At 40.6% G+C, this 21,419-nt stretch overlaps 1 protein-coding gene across 1 annotated transcript in view; it reads right to left on the reverse strand.

Annotated features, from left to right (window-relative positions):
• Positions 1-20,310, reverse strand: part of trpm6 (transient receptor potential cation channel, subfamily M, member 6) — a 24,811-nt gene extending 4,501 nt beyond the window's left edge. The window contains 32 exon segments of the mRNA XM_022202654.2: positions 294-340; positions 577-679; positions 828-925; positions 1,195-1,473; positions 1,476-1,562; positions 1,565-1,856; positions 2,042-2,480; positions 4,972-5,104; positions 5,195-5,394; positions 5,513-5,627; positions 6,055-6,229; positions 6,322-6,573; positions 6,715-6,843; positions 6,988-7,143; positions 7,272-7,430; positions 7,763-7,991; positions 9,243-9,514; positions 10,690-10,806; positions 10,914-11,048; positions 11,231-11,284; positions 13,725-13,859; positions 13,991-14,091; positions 14,370-14,442; positions 14,520-14,643; positions 16,293-16,464; positions 16,564-16,735; positions 16,868-16,992; positions 17,297-17,510; positions 17,819-18,008; positions 18,819-18,857; positions 19,849-19,928; positions 20,067-20,310. Of these exon segments, the coding sequence (XP_022058346.2) occupies positions 294-340; positions 577-679; positions 828-925; positions 1,195-1,473; positions 1,476-1,562; positions 1,565-1,856; positions 2,042-2,480; positions 4,972-5,104; positions 5,195-5,394; positions 5,513-5,627; positions 6,055-6,229; positions 6,322-6,573; positions 6,715-6,843; positions 6,988-7,143; positions 7,272-7,430; positions 7,763-7,991; positions 9,243-9,514; positions 10,690-10,806; positions 10,914-11,048; positions 11,231-11,284; positions 13,725-13,859; positions 13,991-14,091; positions 14,370-14,442; positions 14,520-14,643; positions 16,293-16,464; positions 16,564-16,735; positions 16,868-16,992; positions 17,297-17,510; positions 17,819-18,008; positions 18,819-18,857; positions 19,849-19,928; positions 20,067-20,084 (4,914 nt within the window). The 5' untranslated portion in view covers positions 20,085-20,310.
• Between the last annotated feature and the right edge of the window lie 1,109 nt (positions 20,311-21,419).

Genomic DNA, 21,419 nt, shown 5'->3' on the forward strand with positions numbered 1-21,419 from the left:
AGCGTGGATTTATCGTATGCCAACAGGTTTACTACAATATCTTTATAAGTAACTGTCAATTTAAATTTGTTCAATTGTAGAGATATTATACCAGAACAATCTTTCTCTAAAAATGCTGTGTGGTGTTTGGTTATAGGCGGCCATATTGATTTTCGGCCTGAAAACAGCAAAAATGTCAACTATGTTACAAAAAGTCCCACCATTACATACTGACCCATGTGTTATATTCCTCAATGTTTTCAATGCAACTGCAAATGACAAGAGAATATTCCTACAATTCATCACAGATTTACCTGATGGGAAAACACCTGTTTCTGCAACAAATCGATGGGTTCAAAATCTGAAACAATAATAATACTGCTAGTCATTGAATCTTTAAAACAAAACACTGTTGGTAATTTATACATTGCACATATTTATAATGTTTTGGCTTATTTATTTCTATGCTAGATTGGTTGCATAATAAAATCAGAAAACTCTTGGTTTGACAAACCAACTGCAAACCACACATTTATAGTGATCACTGAAAGCTCTGCACACTAATGCAGTGTGTATGTATTTTAAATTGGACCTTACTGAGCTGACTGAGGCTGGTAGAAGCTGACCAACAAGTAGGTTCTCCTTTCAACTTCTGGTGTTTTCTCCAGGAGGCATCCGACAAATGGGACTGCATGGCTGCCTATGTCCCATAACAAATAACAGGGTTTAAGATTTAGCATCTGTGATCCATGCAATGTTCACTGCCTTACTGAGCCTTCGTGAAGATATTTTAGCAGTTACATACAGTGAATCTCAACAGTATGTCCGGAATAATGCATCTTGCTTACATTATCTGGATTTCTCTCTTGTATCTTCACAGTCTTCTGGATCTGGTTTTTGCCTCTGCTGTCCAAGACTTGATCAAAGTCAGACGACTTGGACCACTCTGTAGAAACAAACACAATCTGTTAGCATGTGGATGTACGGTAACACAAACATACATCCAATACACAAAGTAGAGACTGAGAAGAAGAAATATCTAAAATGATTCTACTATTTAAATCAGGGACAAGAGACACAGAAAAGGGATGCTGCACATTACAATAACTTATATCCTTTTGCAAAAATGAGGTCAATATTTGCCTACACTGCATGATTATAAAGATTTCTGGATCATTAAGCTTTCTAACCCAGCATTAGCATCTAGAACAATACCTTGGCTCTTGCTACACCGTAGTGATGTGCCATCCCTGAAGGAACTCTCTCTTTTCATTGCTTCATTAAGAGAAGGAAACGATCCCCTCATTGGACTGAGGGAAGCTCCAGAGAAAGTCATATTCTCCACACTGGATGACAGGGACCTGCAGAAGCCGTAGGGACGCTCTCTGGACATACGCGTCCACTTGAAGGATTTCACGGGTCTCCTCCATTGGCTGGAATGTCTGGCCTGAGAACTCGGTTGGCTGTCATCCAGGGAAAAGGCCGGATTTATCAACCCTCAGAGACGTCCCGAGGGTCAGACAGAAGCAAAGCATTGCTAGAAGTTCTGATTGCTTCTATATTAGATTGCTCTTGTGTGTCCTTCCCTTCTCTGGTTCTTCCTCTTCTTCCTCTCCCTCTTCCATGGATGTTTCCTCCTGACTGGGATATAAATATGGGTCACATGTCCAAAGCTTATGATGTGGTGACTCCAAGCCTCTGGCAGAAAGAGGAGACCCAGAGCGAGACCGTTCACATGACTCACAAGGTGTCTGATCCCTGATACCACCCAGATGAACCCCGCTGCCGTAAAAGTGAGAGAAGGAAGTATGGGATGCTGGTCTAGAAACTGCCATCCAACTCTCAGTGGGATGGTCAGCAAAAGCAGAATGTGAACCCTAGGGAAAAAATGTGTAGATTTTATAAGTCATCAGCTATTATGTGTTAAGCAGACAGTGCTCGATATCAAAATAGTGATAATACTTTGAGTCTCTGAAAAATAATCTCTTTTAGCTTGTCTCCCCCCAAAGGCAGAGGTCAGGTTTGCAACATTTCTCCCTCTTTTTTGTACTGCTATACCCACCTCCTTTGCTCTTTCCTCTCCCTCCTCAGTGTGTCCATGTCTTCCTCCTGTGCTTCCCTTGGCTCGCACATGGCACTCCTGCGATGGACATCTACTGGCCACCAGAGTATATCCTTTTAGCAAAGAAGGCGGGGTACTTTTACATGATTTGGCAATCAGTCGCCGGATATTAGGAACATCACAGTCTGTTCCAGCTCTGTGTGGAAGGGTCCAGCTGTGAGGGAGGACATGTCGGGAATCTGTGATGAGTCGACATTGAGCCAGGCGTGTCTCCTCCTGGTGCAGGCAGTCAGAAGCAGAGATCAGAGCGACGGTGTCCACGGCCAGCGCCGAAAGGTCCTGGAGTTGACCCAGTTGACAGTCTAACTTTGAGAGGCTGTCCTGAATGAGGTTGACCTTCTCTGAGACCTCGCCCACCATCATGCACATCTCTTCTGCTCTAGTTAAACAAAGATGAGGGAAAAAAAATACATTGACACTGTTGAAACATGTTGTCTCATCTTTCAAAAATAGTGGTGTATGTTTAGAGCTTTTGCTGCATAACAAATCTCACAGCTGACAGAACTTGTCCAGTACAGAAGACTGTACGATTAATTAAGACATTGTGCATTTACTAAAAAAAAATGTATTGTCAAACAAACAGGAGTCAAGTCTGTGTTAACAGTATTGAAACACATGCTTGCTATGCTGAGAGACAATGGAACTCAATTTTACTTCTACTTAGCAAAAATAATTAAAAAAAGACAACTCCAATCTATTATCTGTTTTAAGTCTTCAACGAGCATGATATCACTATTCACATGTTTTATCTATTTGAAATTCATTTTGAAAAAAAAAGTGTGTTTCTTGAACAGACATATGAGGCCATGGAGAATCACTTGTCATCTTAACAGACAGACAGTCAACTTGAATACTCTATTACCAATAACAATCATCCATCCATCCATCCACTCTCTATACACCGCTAAATCCTCATTAGGGTCACAGGGGAGCTGGAGTCTATCTGAGCTGACTTAGGGCGAAGGCAGGAGACACCCTGGACAAGTTGCCAGTCTATCGCATGGCAACATATACAGACAAACAATCACATCTACGGACAATTTAGAATCACCAATTAACCTCAGCATATTTTTGGACTGAGGGAGGAAGTTGAAGTACCCGGAGAAAACCCACACATGCACAGGGAGAACATGCTAACTCCATGCAGAAAGATCCTGGGAAGGCCGGGACAAGAACCAGGGATCTTCTAGCTGCAAGGCAAAAGTGCTAACCACCAATCCACTGTGCAGCCCAAAAACAATCATAATAAGGGAAAATATACACTATGTTGCCAAAAGTATTCGCTCACCTGCTTTGACTCATATATGAATGTAAGTGACACCCCATTCCTAATCCATAGGGTTCAATAGGACGTCTGTCCACCCTTTGCAGCTACAACAGCTTCAACTCTTCTGGGAAGGCTGTCCACAAGGTTTAGGAGTGTGTTTCTGGGAATTTTTGACCATTCTTCCAGAAGCGCATTTGTGAGGTCACACACTGACGTTGGACCAGAAGTCCTGGCTCTCAGTCTCCGCTCTAATTCATCCCAAAGGTGTTCTATCGGGTCGAGGTCAGGACTCTTTGCAGGCCAGTCAAGTTCATCCACACCAGACTCTGTCATCCATGTCTTTATTGACCTTGCTTTGTGCACTGGTGCACAGTCATGTTCGAAGAGGAAGGGGCCAGCTCCAAACTGTTCCCACAAAGTTGGGAGCATGGAATTGTCCAAAATCTCTTGGTATGCTGAAGCATTCAGAGTTTCTTTCACTGGAACTAAGGGGCCAAGGCCAGCTCCTGAAAAACAAGCCCACACAATAATCCCCCCTCCACCAAACTTTAAACTTGGCACAATGCAGTCTGACAAGTATCGTTCCCCTGGCAACCACCAAACCCAGACTGGTCCATCAGATTGCCAGACGGAGAAGCGCGATTGGTTACTCCAGAGAAGGCGTCTCCACTGCTCTAGAGTCCAGTGGCGGTGTGCTTTACACCACTGCATCCGACGCTTTGCATTGCACTTGGTGATGTATGGCTTGGATGCAGCTGCTCGGCCATGGAAACCCATTCCATGAAACTCTCTGCTGAAGCACTGTTCTTGAGCTAATCTGAAGGCCACACAAAGTTTGAAGGTCTGTTGCGATTGACTCTGCGGAAAGTTGGCCACCTCTTGACACTATGTGCCTCAGCATCCACTGACCTCATTCCGTCAGTTTACATGGCCGACCACTTGGTGGCTGAGTTGCTGTTGTTCCCACACACTTCCACTTTCTTATAATATAGCTGACAGTTGACTGTGAAATATTTAGGAGCGAGGAAATCTCACGACTGGATTTGTTGCACAGGTGACATCCTATCACAGTTCCACGCTGGAATTCACTGAGCTCCTAAGAGCGACCCATTCTTTCACTAATGTTTGTAAAAACAGTCTGCATGCCCAGGTGCTTGATTTGATACACCTGTGGCCATGGAAGTGATTGGAACACCTGATTCTGATTATTCAGATGGGTGAGCAAAAGCTTTTGGCAATATAGTGCATTTACAGAAGGTGCCATTGTGGGTGTTATAGTTGAAAGACTGTATTTGTTTTTACACCTGGCCCAAATGTTTGAGCTCCCATTTCTTACAGGAACTATTCATATACAGTATACTTTATTGAACCAGGGAAACACAGCACATTTGTCTATAATTTTATAATTATTATTCTTAGCTACCTTAGCCTCCTAAATGTTTCTATCCAAGCTGACTGCTAATGAAAGGAGAATCTCTAGCATCATCAAAGTCAAACAAATGATGGGAAAGAAATAAGAGCTGTAGGGGTATCCTCTCTGACAGCACAAAATGAGAAATATCCCTTTAATTGTTATACAAATGGATCTGAATACCAATCCAACCTTTCAGCTGTGGCTCTGATCCTGTTCAGTTGAATGCCGTGGAGACCTTCACTCTGCTCATGAAAGTGGGCCTCTACACATTTCTCCTCAAACTCATGGAGTTTCTTGCGATCCTCATGGCCCAGATAGAGCTCTGGAAAAGACACGCAAGGCAGGAGAATGACGCGTGTACGTAATGGCTGAATTCGTTTTCGTTCCAAAACATACACACTGTCACACTCACTCAGTCCAGAGGCTCTCTCTTCTTCCCGCTCAGCGTCTCCACTAAATTTCCTGTAGATGGCTCGCAAACATATGGCCATGTGACTGAGGAGGATGAGAGGCGGGGGAAGCCATGGCCTCCCTTGATAGGTCATTATGTAGCGATAACGATTGTACTTCCACAGCTTGTTGGATATTGAAGCCATATCAAAGTAGATGTTGCTGTTAATAAGTAGAAAATATACATTTTAGACAATAATAATACATTTTATTGGGGGTTCCACACTGTAAAAACTTTGCTAGGATTTTGCAAAAACAAAAATGAGTTAAACATGCTTACTTAAAAAATGCAATGAGGATGTTGACCATGATGATATACTGGAAGAACAAATAGACTGCCTGGAGGAATGGCGTAAGGAAGGCTGCTGGAGCACATGGTTCACCATCGTCACATGCTGTTGACACACACAGACGCATTGGTCTGATATTCATCCCACAGCATTACAACATGCACAAATATACTTTTGCTATAAAGTCCCTTACACTTACAATACATTTTGGGCACATGCACCATCAACTGTTGCATTAAATAAAGTTATCAGAGGTATGACACAAAGAGGACAACCACCATATTTACCTACAGTCCAAAGTCAAAAACAATCAGTAAAACAAAAATAAGTCAAGTGAGGATCACTTAATGAGGTCAGACTGAGTGACCGAATGACCTAAATCCATGTAGCAAATGATAAGTGGCACTCTGACCTTGCGGCAATCTGCCATTAGGCACCTCCACTAACAAACTCAAGCCATCAGGTTTCAATTCTACTGCTTCAGATAAACACTAGTTAATAAGTATCCAAAGTTTTCTATTGAAGCACTAACGATCTATTTCTTTTGCGTAGACCTCTCCATAGATCATCCAATAGGGCTCAAAGACGATATCGCGAGCCAGGCTCCAGGATGGCTCCTCTTCTGGTGATAGGATGGCCTTCCTGGACACCCCGAAGCTCAGCAGCACTATTGCCATCATTACCACGATGAAGAACATGTTACTGGTCTGGAAACACACAAAGAAAGGAGGGAGGGGTAAATAAAATACCACTTCTCCACTTCTGTCTCTCCTGCAGGTGTTGTACGATCTCTACCGACCATCTTAGTGATCATGGTGAGGTAAGGGCCGGCATGCTGATTGACAGCCAGCAGATCCAAGACCCTGACGAACCAGAAGATGATGTCCAGACAGTAGGCGATGCGTCCTGCTGTCCGGTAGGGCTTAGGCTGCCAACGCATCGCCAGTCCAGCCAGGAAAAGGAGGATGGCAACGAAATCTGATATGTTCCAGTACTCTGAGAACCAAATCTTCAGCTTCTGGCGCAGCTTTCTCGGCTCGGACATTAATACCTAATTGGAAGGTAAATTTCTGAATATCTTAAGTAACACTTTAAAACAAATGAAGCACATATGCATACACAGATGCAGAGTAATATTTAAATAAAAGAGATTAATTAACAGAAAATAGTATGTCTCCATTGAGTCACTCACCTCTCTGGTTTTCTCCATTGCAGTGGACAAGATGTAAGCTATAACCAGCCACTCCTGAACACTGGGTCGGTCTCCCATCTTCACCAGGACAACATAGGAGAATAGCATCAGAAAGGCCAAGTAGGACATCTAAAGTTGACACAGGAGAAACATTTAGAGAGACATAACAAGAACTGAGAACATTAAACATTCAGTACTACACATCTATGTGTTTTAACAAGGAAAACTCTTTTATTATCTATTCACTAATATAGCAAGACACATGTCACTTACTGTGTGAAACCAGAACTTGACAACAGGTGCTGTGTAGAAATCGCAGAGTCTTGTTATCCAGGACAGACACTGCACAGTTATAGAGGAAACAGTTTCTGAAACAGGACCAAGACATTTGTCGTGGCAAGAGAGGCCTCGTTCTGCATCTTCACTACCCTGTGAGAGTAGAAGAGAGAAAAACAACAGGATTGCAGACCAGGCAAGAGACATGTCATCCTGAGGTTACTACAGGTCCAGATCCAACCTAAAAATGGTGCTGATTAAGTGCACCACTAGCATTTTACCGTCTGAGGCTGATCAGTTCCCTCAGTGGCTGATACTGACTTGACAGAATCAAGTCCAAACAGTATGGTCTCATGGGTCTGTGGTACATGGCACATTTCAGCTTTGCTTTTAAACTCCAGGAGCAGGATTGCAGGGGGCAGAAGAAGGCTTAAAATGATCTGAAACAAAACCATAACAAGTATGTTGCATAAGACCGTCCAACTATCGAGACACATCATCTAATCATACTTTACTATACGAAACAGGAGCTTAAATAAGCAAAATTGTCAGTAACATCAACGGCTCAAATGGCTAATTGTAATGTGAAGGAGCCATTAGGAGTGCTCAATGCGGTATTATTATCTTCAGAGATTCATTTTTTACAGTGCTACAAATGATTAAATAACACTGTTCCAAAGAATTTATGACACTTATAATCAGAAACAATTTTACAGGTGTAATAAATCTAATCATAATATGAATTTTATCTGGCATCTTCTACAAGATTTACCTTCCAAAAGGAGTTTTTTCTCATGTTGAGCGGACCAGTCCAGAGATCTGTGAGGAGGGTCTGAGTGGAGGAGTGTGAGACAAACGGTCTATGACATGAGGAGACAGCCATTTGCAGACAGGTGAAATGGCTCCATGCCTCCATCTCAGAGGTCAACAGCTTCATAGCCATTTGCTCGTTCTGACGAAATGCACAATCTAACATATCCACCGCCAGCTGACCAAATTCACTGAGACAGAGAAAGGAGAGACATGCGATACTTAGAAAGAAAAAGATAAAAATACTAAACAAAACCCCACTTGTAACATCAAATAATTCAAAACATTGGACTGAATCAGAATTGAGATGACTATCTCTACCATCAAGACTGTAATCTAAATGGTTGAATTTACTCAACGGGTCTTAAACCGTGCTACTACAAACTTCTAAGATTGCAACTGAACATATATGTTGACACACACACACAATCAACCAGTCTATGACATCAGCTTGCTCAAACTTTTGGCCACTGTTTTGTGCAAAACTCTTTCACCTGCAAGATATTTGATGGTTTTTGTTCTTGTTCTAAGCATTTCAAATCGTCCCAAAGCATTTAAACGCGATTCAAAGATGGGCTTTGACTAGCTTATTCCATAACCATTATTTATTCCTTCTGAGCCATTCCTGGGTGAATTTGCAAATGTGTTTAGAATCACCATCCTGCTAGAAAGTCTACTTCTGGTTCAACTTCAACTTGTTGAATTAATGACTGCAAACTGTCCAGTCCTTGCAGCGGTGTAGGAATTCTAAAACCATAACGTTTCCACAAGCAGGCTTCACACTTGTTGTGAGATTTGTTCCTGACAAGCTGCTTTTGATCTGCACCCAACATGTCTACTGCTACTGTAAAAAATATTTCTTTCTGATTGCAGGCTTCCTGCAGATTCTTTGATAAAATTCTGGGGCTCTGGAGACTTCTCTTTGTATCAAACTGTCTCTTTTAGGACTGAATTTGTTGGGGCAGCCAGGCGTGGACAAATTGACATTTACTCCACTCAAATCACTTTCCTCACAGTGGAAGCATTTATTCAAAGTTCTTGGGAAATCATTTTCATTCCCTTGCTAAACTAAAAGCTGTCTACAACCTTTTAGCCTTAGAGAACGATTAGATCTTGTCATGATGACAACTTTCACTTAAAGAGAAGACCAGAGTCGAGATGTCAGAGGCTTAAACAAGACAAGTTCTACCTGCTACTAACTACAAACACCTGTTGTAGAACCCCTGACCTTAATTTAGCAGATTTGAACTTTTGACAAATGTGCTTACTTTGCCAATGTGAATAACCTGTTTATTATTTCTAAAAATTATGACAACAGCTAAAAAAACTTATATCTTTAGAAATCATTGCCATAGGTGTTGGTTCACATAGGATCAAATGACTGCATTTTCAGATACATATGACTACTATTAGTGGTAATTTTTTCATGAGACCATACATACAGTGAATATGTCTTGAATCGTTCTGTAATGTTGTCGTCCATGCTGCTCTGCCTTGCCTCAAAAGCCATGGAGCGGTAAAGCTTACAGGCTACAGTGGCACGTGCTAAGGCCTCTTCGCTGTGTTGCCATAGGAACAGCGCCATCTGCTGCCGCTGCTGAAGCACAGCCCACACAAAGAGGTCGTTGAAGTTGAAAGAAACCAGCAGCGAAGCATCACTAAGGCTTGGACTCTGTGTTATTTCTTGACTTCTTTCAGGTGACGCATCTTGCTCCTAAATGGTTGATTTGGAGACATGGACAAATGAATGAGTAATCAAATGGGAATTTAAAAAAGGATAGGCCTACACAAAAGTGTGATTGGGAAAATGAGAGGTAGATGTGCAAATAAAGAGGCACCATAATGCAGTTTTTAATGTGAAAATCTGAAGATGCCTAAGAGCTATAAATGTACAGGACTAAGAGAATTTGTCATTTAAGACGTACTATATGGATCATTCCAGAATTGGAGGACAATTGGGCTTCAAAATTTTTTGAAAAATTAACCGTCTCTTTTACAATTTTCTGCTCCATATTCATCAATAATAGGCAATAAACTATCAACGGCTTGATTGGCTAAGCAAAAATTTTGTTACATGTTTTGTTTGTTGTTTGCTAACCCTCCTCTAATCACAGTAACAGGGTTGCTAAACCATGCTAATATTAGCTTTTTCTCAGGAGTGGAAGCTCGGTATTTAGCTAGCTGTGACACTGACCAAGAGGACAAACTTACTGATGGAAAACAGTCAAGACAAAAGTAAAAAGAATTGTCTTTTCTTGATAATATGCATCAGAGTTGCATGAGGTAGAGTGAGACATTCAATTAAGGCTGACAATATTATGAAAAATAACAAAAAATAGAAGAGAGAACATTCTTTTGGAAAACTGTTTGATAATGTTAATTCCAGCGTATCGTGTGATTCACTGTTTTCTTCTTCTACCAGCTAAAAAGGCTATGCTAACAGGGTTGCTGTGGGACACACGTTCCACAATATTATTTCAAATATTATGCTGATTAAAAAAATGCTCCCACAATTACAAGCAACATCAATGAAAAAAATAATACCAAAACAAAAGAGATTTATTTGAGATTCAATTTGGTCATCATATTGGGGTGGGACAACAGAAAGGCTGCATTTTAAGGGGCATTCCAGACTCATTTGATATTTAAAAAATATTTTCAAACATTCTTTTCTCCTAGTTTTTTTTTTTTTTAGCTTTGGTCTCAGGACAAGGAAATTTACACAAGAACTGCATGTTTTAGTATTTTGTACATGGATTATTTGACATTTGATGGGCTTCCAATTCTGGAATGACTCATATAGAAATGAATATATTAAATAGTTTCCCTTCTACAGAAACTTTGTGGTTGACAAAATATTACTCATAATGACAAAAATCCCCCACCGACCTTGCGTTTGCATGGCTGTGCAGTCCTAAAGAAATGCAGGTCCTGGAGACTCGCAGAGGTTGGTATCAGTCCTCGTCTGTGTTTAGACAAGGGTGCAGAGCTGCCCCATCTACCCTCCTACAAACAAACAGGAGAAAATTCAAGGCTAACTGAAATCAAACCACTCCACAGAACATCCATCAACACATGAATAACAAAAAAGACGTTGCGCTATCTATGCTCACTTTTTCCTGTATGCGGCTGTAGGCAGCTCTGAAGTGTTTCCGTGTGTAGGTGCTTCGATACGCTCCTCCGATGAGGTATTCTATCACCAGGCCCATGTCGATGAGCGAAAGATGGTAACCTATAGGAAGAGAAGTCTACACACACACACAGACACAGCAGATATAGACCAAATATACAGCTTTTATATAGGTACTGCAGTAAATTAAAAATGTCAGTATTGCACTTAAAATGTAAAAGAATGCATCAGTGTTGTCTCCAATATAATATGTAATTCAATATTTATATAATTACATGAATTCTCACTCTCAGCACTCACCTGTTTTGCATCTTCAACAAGGTGGTGCAGGAAGCGGTGTGTCTGCCCCTGTGGCTGTGGAGAGAAATTTGCAATATTGTTTAGAAAAAGCAGACAAGTAAACAGACCAGCTACAAAATCAGAGCAAAAAAGAAATCTATTGGTTGCTTTAAAACACAGTTGGATATATACACAGCAGCGACTGTTAACTTGTTTCTTTTTGGGACTTATTATTCCAGAGTTATGAATAAGTAAACAGGCTTTAATACACAAAAGATAAAGGCAGTGTGGTGGAAGCCAAGTCTGAATGTATGACAAAGAGCTCTGTGATTTCAGAAGCATCCTAAAAACAACAACTGGGAAAATACCCTGGATGCAGTTGACCACCAGACACAGCGAATCCTGGTGCAAAACACTTACAATGTATTACTGTGATTTGAATCAAAGATACAGTTTTGGAATTTGTGCTTCAAAAGAAGCAAACAAAACAACAATTTCTGTAGTTTGTTTTGCAAAGTGAGAGCCAAGGGAACGCAAAAGGGGGAGCAGCGTAGCAAGACAAACAAAAGTATTGTAATAATAGCTTTTTAAAATGTATTTCACTGCTGTATTTTTATTCTTGATCAATGAAATAAGAAAATCAGAAGGAAGGAAGCCTTAAAAATGAGAAGCAGATAGTTAAATATTAGGGTGGTCCTAAAATATCAAGTTAGATTTTTCAAATGTGCTTTTTGATTTTTTTGTTCCTCTTGGGGGAAAAGTAATGTGAGTGAAATTTCAGGAGATTTTGAAAGGTTTAACCACTGTCACTTAAAACTTGCTCTTTCCCCTGAGAAGCATATTGTTATAAGGTTGGCGCAATGGTGAACTCTTGTGCTTAGCATACAACTAACATGAAAATGAAGAAATGACAAATTTCTTGTTCACATAACCACTGGACTTCTTAGTTAACCAAGAACAGCACAAGCAGTACTGACTCAAGTATTGGAAGAGATTCATAGAACAGTGAAGATGGCATGTGCAACACGCAAGCAGAAGAGTGTGTGGCTGATTGGCTTCCCCATGGATGAACTGCCTGAAAATAGGCTTCCAACATGGGGTGAGGTTCTCCAATGGTACTTTAGATTGCACAGTGATGAGAAGTCAGAAATTAGAACTGCAGTGACACAAGTGGTACGTGAGACAATGGGTATTTGGGAGAAGGCAAGAATTCCAACTGGTGAAGAATGAAATGTGATAATAAAGCTGGAGAAAAAGGTAGCTCAGTATAGGGCAATCCTGAAAGGAAGAAACCGTTGTTCTGTACCACAGATAGAGAAGGAAAGAGACTTTCAGACAAACATGAATGATTTATTTGATATTGCCCACATTGATGCACTTCAACTGATTAAGATTCCTGAGGATCGTGAATTCCTTAAGGCACAACATGAACCAGAATGACGTGGCTTCATGGTTGGCATTGACAAAGCACTTGCAGAAAAAGAGAAACGTTCCCTTCATCGCACTCACAGAAGAAGGCCTAGAGAACCCTCTTCCACAGGCAGATGTGGACCTCTCAGCAAAGGAAGCCATTGCTGCCAAGACGGTGGCAGATTTCGTCACCTCTTCCTCACGTCGCATTTTTGAGGCATTTGATGTCAGCATGGATTTCTTCAGCAAGGACCCTGCTGAGTGGGAGGATGATCCGTCCTTCCAGACATGCCAGGAGGTCATGTGTGGAATTGCTAGTGTCAATGACTTTGCAGAACGCGGAGTATCACTTATCCAGAACTACAATCAGGTCTTGACAAAAGATGAACAGCAACGCCAGTATTTGCTTCAAGTTGTTGAGTGGCATCGCCGTCAGTTCCCCGGTGCCAAAAAGGCAGAAAATCAGTAACTACTATATCAAAAATGTCACTTCAAATGACTGCTTAACAATTACATGAACTCTTCATATATCATAATTATATACCTTTGTACATTAGTATAGTATACTAAGTCTGTGTTTTGACATAGCTTCCTACTATTTTGTGTAATGTTTATACTTTCTTATGACACTGTAATGCATATATAATATAATTCATTGTAACTTTGATTTCTTATTAACAAACAGTTTCATGAATTCTTCATATATCATATGTACCTTTGTACATTAGTATACTAAGTGTCTGTGTTTTGACATAGCTTCCTATTTTGTGTAATGCATATATAATTCACTATAACTTTGATTTCTTATTAAACTCTTCTGTAACCATTAACAAGTGCCAAAATATAAATAATGTGTTTCAATTTAGACTTCTTATTATACTCTATTGCATTTGTATATTATATAATTACTAATCGTCTGATCACCTAGCACTGATTTTTTCACACCTCATGTGACAGTGGTAAATTTAGTCATATCTTAAAGATATTTGGCACAAATTATTTTCTTATAAATATGAACTGTTTTGTTAAGAAGCACCCACAAAAAGTCAACACTTAAATTTTAGTGTATATTTGAGGACCACCCTATTAAATATATTATAATAACCGTGTTGTAGAGCTCCTCGAGGCGATCCACAGTGAGGAAGCGGCTCATGGTCATGCCGTTGTCTATCAGCAGTTTGACAAAACTGACACGATCCATCACCAGAGCATCCACCATGGCTTGCTCTAAGGAACCCACCTACACACAGCACATTACATCATTACAATCAATATGATCGCACGAGAACAAAGAAAAGACAGAAACATCAACGCAAAATATTCCTCCTCTGCATTAATGGCATGTAATTAAACCACAGCCTCCAGTCTCACCTGCCAATGCTGTCCGTACACCAAGACCTCTTTCTGTGCAATGTCAGCTCTGTCCCAAGCCAGAGTCATACTGAGCTGCACTGGAGCACTGGCCTTGGTGCCTGTTTATCATTCAAGCGAAAATAAATATACAACAAACTGTATATGTGTACATTCCTGGACTGTAACACGATTTTTTTCTAGCTGTCATTTTAAATGGCCTAGCAGGAAAAGCCTGGGTCTAAGATTAATGATGTTCATATCAAGCCTGGAAATCGTTCCTCTACGATGAATGCAGCTGTTGTTAATTTCATTAATTACGCCTGCGGGTTCACTGCTACTACAAAATGTCTGTCCAGAAAAATGTTTAGAATCACAACCAAGAGGAGAAAACAAATACCTTTGAGAGCAGTAGTCAAAATGGCTGCATCTGGTGCCATGTGGTCGTCTGACTCTGAGTCAAAGATGGTTATCTGTTGTTCACAGATGAATGGTTAGTTTCCTCTTCATTCACAACACACACACGTTCTCCATATACTGTTTTACTCACAGACTGTCTGTGATCAATACACTGCAGGAGGAGAGTGTAGAGGTGAGTGGCTTCAGCCCTTTCTATTCCAAACACATCTCCAATCCTGATGAGAAAGTCCTCTTCGATGTCAGCATCCAGTTGCCTAAAGAAAAGTGTTGCTCAGATCTTCATTAACACAGTCATTAAAATGATGCAGCTATAATTTCCAAACACTTAAAGGGGAACTTGGGTTTTTTTCAACCTGGGGTCTGTTTCCATATGTAATTTCATACATGTGAGTGATGGAGAAATGAATTTTTGACATAGCTCCAGTATTTAGCCAGGCAGGCAGCTTAGCAGCTCAGCTAGCGAAAACTATGGGGCAGCTGCCCCCCCCGCTTCAAAGTCCGCCCTAACGTGCTTTTTGCCCCACACTGACCGGCTCAGATAGTCTCAATGAGTGTCCCACAACATACTAGAGATGAGAAGTGAACGAAAATCTCCACATTACCTGGAGATCGCTCTTTGATGTGGTCTGTATCCAAATCTCAGGACGCTAGAAAGCAAATCTCATTCAGAAATCGCATGAGAGGCTGCGCCATTGTGCAAGAGCTTGCGCCAAAACGGTTTTGGCGCGGTTTTGTCGAAAATTCATTTTGCCATCACTCACATGTATGAAATTACATATGGAAACAGACCCCAGGTTGAAAAAAACCGAAGTTCCCCTTTAAAACAAATGTAACCCTTTTGTTATTTGTTTTGTTGTCATTTTCATCTTGTCTGAGACCGTTTGAAGGAGAAACATTTTTTTGGAAGACTCATGCTGGATTTAGAGGCTGCAACACAAATGAATTATATCAACTATGACTCACTAAATTCTCTCAACAAATATACCACACCTGACCGTTAACTACGGGATTGTCAACAGAATGGTATCGTATTAACCCTCATGTTGTCCTGGGGGTAGTTGGGGGGGGAGTTGGAGTTGGGGAGAGTTGGAGCGAATCGCCCAGGACCGTGGACGCTGGCAGACTGTTGTGAATGGCCTATGCCCCTCTAGGGGATCAAGGCCTAAGTAAGAAGTAAGTAAGTGTCCTGGGGGTCAAAATTGACCAGTTTTAGTTTGAAAATGTGGAAAAGAAAATATTTTCATAGCGAAACTTCTGATGTCCACATTTTCAACATTTTTGGGAAATCTTTGAACATTTTTGGTGGAAAAATAGAAATGCTAAAAATGTTTTTTAAGAACATTCACCAAAAAAATCTACCAGAATTCAGCGAAATTTGTTCTTAAAGAAAATAGAGGTTTTACTGATGTATATGTAACCACTTTAGATATTTGCAGGATTTTTTGGAAGCTGTTTATTCATTTTTTGAAAATATTTGCAAAAATTTTCTTGCCAAATTTGGGGGATTTTTTTTAAATAGATCTTTTAAGGAATTATTGGACTTTCCTTCCTGAAGGTTTTGCAAATTTTCAGAAATTTGGGGGATTTTTGTTCAGACAGGGAAACAATATTTTTTGGTGCCTGTAAATGAAGACAACGGGAAGGTTAAGAAATATGTGTTTGAATACATCAGGGAAAAACAAAGAATGTGGTTGAGGTCTAATTCATTGTGGTAACCTCTATTATCCTTCTGGTCTAACAGAACAACAACAACCCAGGTAGGTGTATAAAATCAGGCCCATAATTTATAATATAACAGAACTATCAAGGTACACATGGACTGTAATTGGTGTCATTTTTCACAACTACATGAATCCATAAGATTTACTAATACAGATCCCCTACACACCTACAACCAACATACCTGTCAATAGTTTGCTTATGTAAGAAGGCGATCAGGTCAGCAGCCCTGCCCGATCCTTCAAACACAAACACTGGCACAGGGGGCACACTGCTGACATAGTGCAACACTGTGGACACAATGGTAGGACCTCCCTCCACCACCACACACACCACAGGCACTCCTTGGTTCAGTCCTACAGAGAGTGGAGAACAGAGCAACATAAATACCATTAGTCACATCAACTCCCCTTGCCTTCTGTGTGTATTGCACCAAAACACACACGCTGACTCACGGGGATGTATCTTCTGTAGCTGGATGTGTTTCTCCAGTTTCCTCCTGAGGCCGTGCTGGCAGCCATGTTTTCCCAGTGTTCCATCATCCACCAACAGAAAGTGGGAGTGGAAACCATTAAGACAGGCCCTCTTACTCAAAGGGTTTTTCAGTGGCTGGTAGGGCCTGAAAATCTGAACGAGCGTTGAGTTAATGTCACAACAAGAGACAATCATAGTAAAACACTGAACTAGGATGCTGGATACATTTTTAGCGTCATATTGTGAGGATTATTATTTAGCAAGGAACATAGTTTTAGTACTGACATCTCTGCCTATCAGGTCCGTGTTGTTGTCGATCACTCCCCACGGTGTGATGCCAACTGTGTTCCTCGTCCTCAAGTCGTGGCCTCCAAATATTTTCACTGCCTCACCTACATACTTAGACACACCTAAAGAGTATGCAAAGAGTAGCTGAATGCATAGTAAATATACAGTCAGACATGGTATGTTGTTACGCCCCACAGACACTTGGAATGAAAGCATTAAAAATGTGAACCCTTCATGGGTTCACATTGCCCAAGACAATGAGTAGGAGGTAATTTTACGACTGTGTGACAGACAAAAACATACATTCTACTCAAAATTATACCTTCTGGTAAATGAACATCATAGAAGTATGCTACAACATCAAGTTCAAAAGCAATAATAATATATTGGTCAAAGTATTGGCATCTAATTACTTGTAATCCGTACCTGTATTAATGCCATCAGTCAGTATCCATGCCCCTGTGCTGAGGGCAGCAGTGATCAGCCCCTTGCTAAAGGCCTGGTTGACTTTAGGGGGCAGGATGAAATTTTCTGAGCCTCCCTGGACGGTCAGTAGTAACTTGGGTCTCTCCATCTGCCATTCCCTCAGCATCAGTTGGAGCAGCACTTCTGGCTTGGAGTCCACAGCCACGCGAACATACTGACAAAACATGAAGCTGTTTGGATTTGAGAAGCCCTTTGCGCTTTTATCAGGTAATGTTGGTATGATTCTTTAGTTCTTTCTGAAGATATTATCTTTGCTTTCATTCATCTTGATAAAGTCTGCTTATATCAAAGCAAACCAAAGCTTACACAACCAGCAAATCTAGATCTCTGTTCCTCTGATTTGAGTGCAAAAATTTTACCTTTAATTTTTAAGAAAATCTTATTAATGTTCTAAAATTTTTAAAGTAAATTGAGCAAACATGTCATTTCTTTAGTGCAGACACAGTTAGTAAACATACAGACCTTGGCCCGACAGACACGTGTGGCAGTATCTTCAAAGTCTACAGTCCCATAGGCGTTGGTAGGACTGGTCCGGGTGTGGAGCTCTGTGGACCAGTCCTCTTCCACATCCTGTCCAGGGCCGGGATGCAGGGATACTGGAGGAAGGGACTCTTGCCAAGAGTGTTCCGCTATCAGTCGGCCACAACAACATCTAGCAAATACAAAGAAATGAAGTTAAACGCCATTTCTAATTTCTTGTGAGAGACATCGCTCACTCACGAGTAACACTTTGTGCCAAGCAGCCAAACGTGTTGGCTATATTTAATGGGTTTTAGAGGGTTATATTTAAAGTGTTTGCAGTGTTATATGAAAAATTACATTAACAAAGACTCCCTAAGTTAATTCTAATTCATTTTAAAGGCACTAAAGTTTTTTGCCGTCACCTAAAGAAGTCGCAAATCAAAACTTCCTACAGTCTTATACTTATGATTCAACATAACCTAAGAATAACAGACTTGTATGGGCTCTTAAATCTACTTGCCATTAGTAGGTAAGGCAGCCAAAAAATGAACTACCAGCGAAAATGAAGTATTATATTTTGGTAAAGAACACCAACTCAACAAAGGACTGTTTACATAAAATTAAAGGGATATGACTGGGCCCTCCACCTAAACTATTAAAGCCAGACTCCTTTTTCTTTGTCTCTTGCCCATCCTCTTCACTTCCCTTTGTCCTTGAGTGCACATTTATGTGATTATATTTATCATTTAAATATTTTTCTTAATCTTAAAGACTGTCATTATGCTCATTTTCAAATATACACTGGCAGCAAGCAGAGAAAATGAGAGAAAAACAGAAAGAATGAAAAAGAGGAAATGCTGAAAAAGGGAGGGAGGTGGGAGAGTGATTCATAGAGTGAGTAAACAAGAATTTCATTGGAATAGGGGGGTGGGGCGTTAGCAAGGTATGCTGGGAAATGAAGATGGCATAAATAGACAAACACACAATTCACAAATTATACCTGATCAAGCTTTGGCATACTTGGCATACTGGAGTGCATCTGTAAGAAACAGGAAATAACACATTATCAAAGAATCCTGATGGTCCCTATTCCTGGAAGTAAGGGCTGAATGCCAAATACTTCTGCTCTCAGAAGAATGTCGTTTCCAACCACTGCAGTTAATGTACCGTAATTTCCGGACTACTGAGCGTACCTGAATATAAGCTGCACCCACTATATTTAAAAAGAAAGAAGTTTTGTACATATATAAGCCGCAGGTGTCCACGTTGTAACATGAGATAATTACACAGAAAGAGTTTATTTAACTTGTAATTAAATACATACTTTCTTCCCGAACAGTGCCTGCAACACGGCAGTGAAACACATCGAGTCAGTTCACACTGCCAACTCCAACGCGCTAAGCTAGCGCTAAAACTTGTCTATAAGTTTTTTCGACTGTATTGTATTGTATTGTATATCATCGTGGTTCATTTCGCTCTGCCTCAGTTTCCACACTCGTCTCTGCAACACACATACAGATGCAGCGTCCTCCTCACGTCACATGCACACACACACACACACACACACCCACACCCACACATGCTCTCTCTCTCACTCACACCATAACCTCCCTAGGTTAAAGGAGAGCAGGCTTGGTCTGCAACAGCTGCATCATACGCATTTCTTCGTGTTTTCAATGATGAGAGTGTGTACATAAAGCGCAGAATGATTGATCTGAAGAATTTAGTGTGTTTGATTTAATTCGAACAGTGTCAATGGTCCACTGTGACCTGTTTGGTAATTTTATTGGTCTGATGTGAGGAGGCTAAACTTAATGATGGCATGAAGCTCGCATATAAAAATCTATACGTTAGCCGCATCTTTGTATAAGCGGCAGGGTTCAAAGTGTGAGAAAAAAGTAGCGGGTTATAGTCTGGAAATTACGGTACTAGCAAAGCAAAAACAGCCCGTGTTTCTTCTGAGAATCACAAAATCTTCAACTTTACACACTTTTTAGGAAGCTCATCACTGTAATCAGATTTCAGTTTACCTGTGTAGGTCTCTGGAGGAAGGGATGAACTTCACACACTCCTTCTTGGAGAGGTTTTCCTCAATCCAAGACTTCCGTGGCTGCAATAAGAAGAGAAAATGTTTACTTACAGTTCACAAACCGGCGCAGTTAAGGAAACTATTCTAATCTTTATTGGCAGACTCATCCTCCGTTAAGAAAACAGACTCTTCCTGAGAAAAAGAAATGCTATCAGTGACCTTCTCAGTGAAGTTCATTGCAGCAGTCTACATCCCAGATCCACAGAGAACGAACTGTTGGTCCCCGTCACAGAAACCTGAACGGCACTTTTTCGTGTTTCCCCTGTTCCTTTTTACGGTCGGTTGTGTGTTTCCCTGCCAGATTTAACAATGGTCTCACTAAGGAGAGCACTGTTGTTAGGAAACATACACACATCCCCTTCCTGAGATCAGTCTCAATGGCTGTGGAGCTGGTGTGCCGTCTCCCTGACTCAGTCTGTGTAAACGAAAAACAGGTTTCACACACAAAAAAAAGTGTCGCTCATGCGGCTCACTGTTTTTGCCACGTGCAGATTTACGGCAATAAATCTCATCATTTTACTGTCTGCTGCTTAGAAATCCCACAATCCTAAAATGAAGCATGAATCAACTACTTTATAGATCCTACTCCTCCTCTGTGTAGTATGTTATGTACTTATCTGTTATGCAGATTTATGACAGCAACACAAAAAGGTGGATGTATGCGCTAGTTAATCATTTAAGGTGAGGTCGCTCTGCAAGAGACAGCATTCTTGAACATTATTAAGACAAATATGTCAGTTTCTGTACTGTAATATTCCTTGACAACTCACTCTATTTCACACCTGCCATCAGTCAAATGTCCATGTTATTCATTGAAAAGCTGTGGAAATTAAGTGTGATGTTATACAACATGCAAAAATGTCAAAACAAGACAAAAAGCTAAACTTGTACTTGTTCATAAACGTGTCACTAATATAAGGACAACATAACGGCGCATTCTGTAATTATATCTTAAAGCAACTTGGAAAATATATATATTGACCTAATTTATGTTAAATATCAAGTCAACTAAACTGATTTTACTGAGCTACTTCGTTAAATAAGTTGTATGGCTTTTAGCTAAATAAGGTTACATGTTTCAGCCAACATTAACATCACAGCTGATATTTCCTAACATTGGCTAATTGCTAATGACAGCTAATAAGTAAATAAAAGCGTCAAGTGTTCTATCATTACTAGTTTTTTGTATACCCTCACTGCAGACAAGCTGACCTGTTCAGCACATATAAGTACAAGTTATAGTTGAATACTTTACCATGACCGTGCTCTTCTGTTAGACCATGTTTAAGTCTAACACAGATCTGGAGTCAAATCCCAACATCTCGTCGATACTCTTGACAAAGACTGACTGTCCTTTTATCAGTCGATGGTTCCAAAGGTCTGGAAGCCTTTACAAGAAGCCTTGAGGAGTTCATGGCCTCCTCCTTCAAACACAGAAGGGTGAACCACCAAGCAAGATTAATGGGTTAAGATGTATGTTGAGCATAAAGTCAGTTTGTAGTCTAAGAAAGG

The sequence above is a fragment of the Acanthochromis polyacanthus genome, chromosome 7, assembly GCF_021347895.1.
Source record: "Acanthochromis polyacanthus isolate Apoly-LR-REF ecotype Palm Island chromosome 7, KAUST_Apoly_ChrSc, whole genome shotgun sequence".
Taxonomy (NCBI): domain Eukaryota; kingdom Metazoa; phylum Chordata; class Actinopteri; family Pomacentridae; genus Acanthochromis; species Acanthochromis polyacanthus.